Consider the following 6045-nt stretch of genomic DNA (forward strand, 5'->3'; position numbering starts at 1 on the left):
GGTTTAGCTGGTAGCTGGTTTAAGCTGGTTTAAGCTGCTATCTGGTATTTATGTGTATTCAGGTGTATTCTGGATATGCAGTGACCAACTTTGCTGGAGAGGATGCATGATCATGGTGAATTTCAGCCAGGTGCCCACAGCACGTGGTATATTTAAAAAACAGTAGCCTACAGTAGCCTATATAAAAGTGAGCAAAATCCACAAAGTCATAAATAATCATGTATCAATTTCATACATAACAATAATTTATTAAACACTTATAAAAAACCCTCAAAAACAACATTTAAATAACAAATAAATGTATAAATAAACACATAAATACATGAACTTCAACCTGAGGAACACACTAACACACACACAGTGTTCAAATGACTGGAAAAGAGTGAGAGAATATGAAAAATCGGACAGATCCGTCTTGATTACATGACTATGGAGATACTGTATACCGATGTGTGTGATGTTTGGAAAACATCTGTAAAGTTGCAGCCAAAAATGTGTCTTGCAAAAATCGGCCTGCTGGTGGCGCTATAAAGCATTACCCCCATATCAACCCCCCCCCTACACAGACACACAATTTCTTGTCCTTTCTATTGATGTCCTGGCCATGGTCCATGGCCTTCCTCTTTGTGAGAATGTTCTGCCCCTGCAGCCACCAATGGAAACAGTCTGAAAGAAAACAAACAAGAACCCCCAACAATAAAACAAATATAATTAGCAATATACTGCATGGGGTGAGTTAAATGAATTGTGATGTTTTGAGAAAAACTTAAAGTAACTTAAACTTCACCCATTTTCAACCTTATCTTCATATAACTAACTGATCCTCGCTAATGTTCATTATACAATGGCACCATTTCTGTCTACTCGTTCTGCCACTCATTGGTGGAATGTGGACAGTTCAGAAACCTGCCTACCAGTGACATCACCAATGGAGATTCCAAGCTAATAGAAACTACAGTGTGTCTCTACCTGGAAAGTTTGCATGCAGAAGTAGAAGCCATTGTTCTTGCATTAATAATGAACAAATAAAGTTGTTCTAAATGACCAAACCTGCCTACCGATGATGTCAAAGGTAGGCAGGTTTCTAAACTGTCCACGACCTATCAACGAAACACAGAGTGAGTAGACATAAATGGTGCCATCTTAAAATGTGTATTAGTGAGGACCAATTATATGAAGATGAGTTGAAAATGGGGTGAAGTGTTTTTTTAACCCCGTGTTTCAGTTCAGTTAGAAAACATGCATTTGAATGAAAAAGGTGGGTGGACAGTGGGCAGGCAATAAGTCAGATGGCTACAATGGACAACAACAATTTGGGGGAAAAAGCTACCCCTGCCACACATGCATGTAGGGCTGCCACTACCAATTATTCTACTTGCGATTATTCTATTGATTACTTTTTTGATCTACAAGCTCACAACACGTCCAACGAGTTGCAAGCTTGTAGATCGGCATTTCTTTCAGCCATAAAATCGATTTTATTACAATAGAGTATTTTCTTTTATGATTGATTAATAAGCTTAATATAATCTCTTTTCCAGAAGGTGACATTCCCGTTTCCCGATCAGTTTTTCATAGCTTCATTTGATTGGCTCGGCAGCAGATATAAATTGGAAACAACCAACATCTCCATATGTGTTTCTGGTTGAAACAGTATGCTGCTGAGACAACCAAATGAAGGTATGAAAAACTGAACAGGTAACGCTAACGGGAATTCCACCTTCTGGAAAAGAGAACTACAGTCATGCACAGAGCAGATTGAATTATGAGATCAAGTCATAATGAACCCCCCCACCCCTCAGTAAACATACCTCTTCTGAGTCCTGCGGTCAGGGGGGTTTGGCCTCCCCCTTGCTAGTGGGGCATTCTTTGTAAGGCTCCTGCATGGTCTTCAGGGTTGTTGTCCCCCAAATGGCAACAGCAAGCTCCTTCATGAACAGGGAGTCCTTGGTGTTTGCTGCCACCATCTTCCAGATCTCCTTTTCGAGCCACACACCAGAGCCAATGTGGACCTGAAACAGAAGAAAACAACACATGTTTTAGAAATTAAAAAACATTTTACCATGACATTTCAGACTCATTTTTGACAAAAGCAGGCCCACTTCAAACAGAATTTACTGTAAAGAAATTACATTTTCAAGGACCCCCAAATGTGGACCCATTTAGAAAAGAGTTGGTGCCATGGACCTCCAATAGAGAAGATGTTAATTGTTGGATTACATTTAGTACAGAATTCTACAACTGTCTATACTGTAGGTGGGGAGAGTTGAAGTAATTATTATACAGTACATTGTCATTGGATTACATTCTAGCTGGTAAAATAGTAGTGAAATTAACCTTTTCCACCCGGCATCCCTATTTTGTTCATGCCATAGGCAAAACTGTTCAAAAATAGTTCAAAAATAGCAAAACATAGCTGATCTACAAGCTCACGATGCATCATGACACGTTGCCTATTTTTGAAATGATAACTGTTTCTTATTTAGCTGGGGACACTGTGGAACCCCACTTTTAAGAACCACTGTCCTACACAGTATGTTTCTTCAATACCTTGTCACCGTTGCCGTCAAACATCCCAGGTGTCGATGCCAAATCGTCTGACTCGGGGGAAGAGGAAACGGAGGAAGTTGCAACTGAAAATGTAGAGAATCATATTTAAGCTCCTTTTGGCAGTATCACAGTACTTATATTGTACACATTGTCACCATTTTCCGTAGAACAGTATCACTGTCTAAACACACCTATGCTGTCACTGGTTTGCTTATCTGCAGCAGGGATGTCAGGCTTTGCTGCAGAGCTATATTGGGGCCCTTCCTCCAGTTTCAGTTTTGCAATCTCTAATTTGTTGCATCTTAAAGCATGAACAGGGTACGGAAAAATAAAAAATAAAAACTGAATTGATGTATGCCTTAGTAGGATACCAGTTTAATAATGAGCCTAGCATCTGTCCACTCCATTTAACATGCTTTCTATATAATGTTTTTTAACATTTGTGGTAAAGATCTAAGTAAAAAAGAACATGAGAACAAATAACCAACATATCGATATATACAAAAAGAGAAGAGCAAACTCATGCAACTGTTTCGTTAACATTAGTCATTGCTTACTTAGTTTTAAGATGCTGTAGGTCCAGCTCCAACTCTTTGGCCTTCTTCTGGGTATGACTGTACTTGACATTTCGTCGTGGATAGCTTGGGGAACAACAGCATCTCCACCGTATTCAGACGAGTCAGAGTCTAAAGGTAGTGCAAGTAATATATTTTGGATAAAACAAGATGTTTTTTGTTAGAAAGTTAAAGTGGAATAAAATGTAATTTTATGCAACCTGTATCGTAGAGTATATTAATACAATATAACATACAATCTGTATGTTAGAGTATGTTAATACAAATAATACAATATAACTTATATAATTGGGGTGGTTGTATTTAGTCTCCCTGCTCTTCTACTGAGACATTTAGATAGTGTCAAAGGTCATGTCTCACCTAGACACAGGATCTGACATGAATTTTGATCTGATGGTCAAGATTCAATGTATCACCTGAGCAAGCAGGCAGGCTCTATTAGCTCAATGGTAAAAGGTTACAGCACTTGCTCAGGAAACCGGGTTCAAATCCGGGGTAGAAGAGGAAAGTTACATAGTGCAGCTTTAACCCATTAAGACCTGGGGCCGATTCTAAAAATGCTCTCTAAATCCTAAAAGTTTTTTGAACATAAAAGGAAAAAGATTTGAGGTACAAATGTTCACTTTAAAACATATATATTCAAAGATTTTCAAAAATAGCAGATCTACATGCTCATAGCGCGCCACTCGGTGTCGCGCTATGAGCTTGTAGATCTGCTATTTTTGAAGCCAAAGGTCTAGCCAAAGAAATCAAAACAATTACACAGATGCGTTCCTGGTCTAAATGGGTTCAAATTTTGTATGCCCACTTCTTTGTGTCATCACTTCCAATTGTAACTTATTTATCCTGTATCCTGTATGAGTTCTGATTGGTTAAATTTGGTATTCCTGGAAATGCATTTTCGGCTTACTAAAGAGGTGGAGAGTCTGGGAGACCCCTGTTACTGAACAAGCAATGATTACTTTAATATTTAACAAAACAATATCACTTTACCTTCAAACTGTTTTCTTCTCTTTGTGGGAGGGGGGGGGGGCATAACACATAATGGTTCTCTCTGGGTTCCTTTTTCTCTTTTAGTAGGGCTGCAAACCATTCATTTTGGCCACTGCAGCCAAATAAATGTGTAATAATAACACACACACACACAGACAGACAGACAGTCTGAGACAGACAAGGGAATCATTAATGTTCAGAGTTCACGGGATATTAAAACACTCTGTAGCTTCATCACTGAAAGCGTGTGTCCACACACACACACACACACACACACACACACACACACACACACACACACACACACACACACACACAGACGTCATATTCTGAATTTAGTTTTGAGCGGCACACAGGCAAGCAGTAGTGGCCTATAGTATAAATTATATTGTATATTCCCACTATAATTTATTGTAATTATTGTCATAATCCCTTTATCAAGACAAATTAAATAACTAAATGTGTAGAGTTGGGTCATGACATGAGTCACTTGTGATTGACTTCGAACACAGCAGCCTACGCACTTAATTATCAATACAGTAATAGTAGGCTAAAACGCCTACATAAATAGTATTTCTGTGTGTCAACACTCACCTAAAATGTCCGCCGCTTCTTCTTCTTTCTTTTATCTTCTCTGAAGCCGGTTTAAAATTATTTTTGATGAATCCAAAGCAACGCAATAAACTTTCTACTGAAGTGAGAGCTGCAGCCTGCAGGCAGCTCGCCTCAGACATTCATTCTCCCCGCGTATCCCGAGCGGTCGCGAGCATAGAGTTCAAGGGTCACGAGCCTGCTGAGACAGTGTTGCCAGATTTTGTGAGAGAAATAAGCAGCCAGGTCTGTGAAAAAAATTAAGCCCAAAAGAAGCGACATTTAAACCTATTTGAAAATAGCCGATCTACAAGCTCACAGTGCGTCGCATTTGCAACACATTGTGAGCTTGTAGATCTGCTATTTTCAAAAATAATAAGTGAAATATTTCACTAATATTTACAAGCAACTTTACAGAAAAACAAGCCCAAAGTCACTTATAATAAGCAGATATGGCAACACTGCTCAGGGCCCATAAAGGGCCCGCTTCTCTGTAAAAACAGATGTACAAGCTCACAACACGTCAAATTGCGACAAGATGTAGATCTGTAGATCTGTTCATTTTGGTAACCATAGCAAAAAAAGTGTTATTTAGAATCAAACTAGCATATTATTTGCCAATTGCGAAATTAAGTAAATAAGTTTGGATGAATGTTGTCATGATAATAATAATACATTATTGTTATTATTATTATTATTATTATTATTATTATTATTATTATTATTATTATTATTATTAAATATAATATTTATGTCACATCACAAGAAAAGGACAAGAAATGTAAAGTAAAATACAATACAATACAATACAATACAATACAATACAATACAATACAATACAATACAATAAAATAAAATATACTGTATATACTGGGGGGGGGGCAATTGTAACAGAAGAAAATCTTCACAGTCTAATGGCAGGTATGATGTCTCCCCGGGATCCAAACTAGTTAAAATAGCAGATCTGCAAGCTCACAACGCTTGTAGATCTGCTATTTTCACTGCATGCTTTTTTTTATTAATTGATGGAATTTCTTAGATTTTGTATTTATTTGTTTTTTTATTGATGAAGATTTTAGATTTTTGGGTGGGAAATGTTTTGAAATAATATAGTAATATATTTTTGTAGGAAACAAAAAAAGGGATCTTTCCTCGTGATGTGTACATGACCCACAAATGGGCCCCGACCCACTGTTTTGGGAAACACACACGTGATCTAACCCAGTGGTCCTCAACCCTTTCAGGCCGCGACGTCCCAAAATAATCATATTTGAACTGGGGACCCCCCACCCTTAAAGCACTTGGAATGTAGGAGTTGATGCATTACGTTTAGTTT

General features: G+C 38.0%; 1 protein-coding gene across 1 annotated transcript; it reads right to left on the reverse strand.

Moving 5' to 3' along the window:
• Positions 1-223: 223 nt before the first annotated feature.
• On the reverse strand, positions 224-4762 carry LOC308079516 (uncharacterized protein). Its single transcript, XM_080421065.1, has 6 exons — positions 4713-4762; positions 4119-4230; positions 3108-3236; positions 2551-2633; positions 1812-2012; positions 224-666 (listed from the first exon to the last, which is right to left on the reverse strand). Exons 2-5 carry the CDS (start codon positions 4216-4218, stop codon positions 1830-1832), a joined length of 495 nt encoding a protein of 164 aa, XP_080277191.1. The 5' UTR covers positions 4219-4230; positions 4713-4762; the 3' UTR covers positions 224-666; positions 1812-1829.
• Between the last annotated feature and the right edge of the window lie 1283 nt (positions 4763-6045).

This window comes from Gymnoscopelus braueri (genome assembly GCF_963280865.1).
Source record: "Gymnoscopelus braueri genome assembly, chromosome: 23".
NCBI lineage: Eukaryota > Metazoa > Chordata > Actinopteri > Myctophiformes > Myctophidae > Gymnoscopelus > Gymnoscopelus braueri.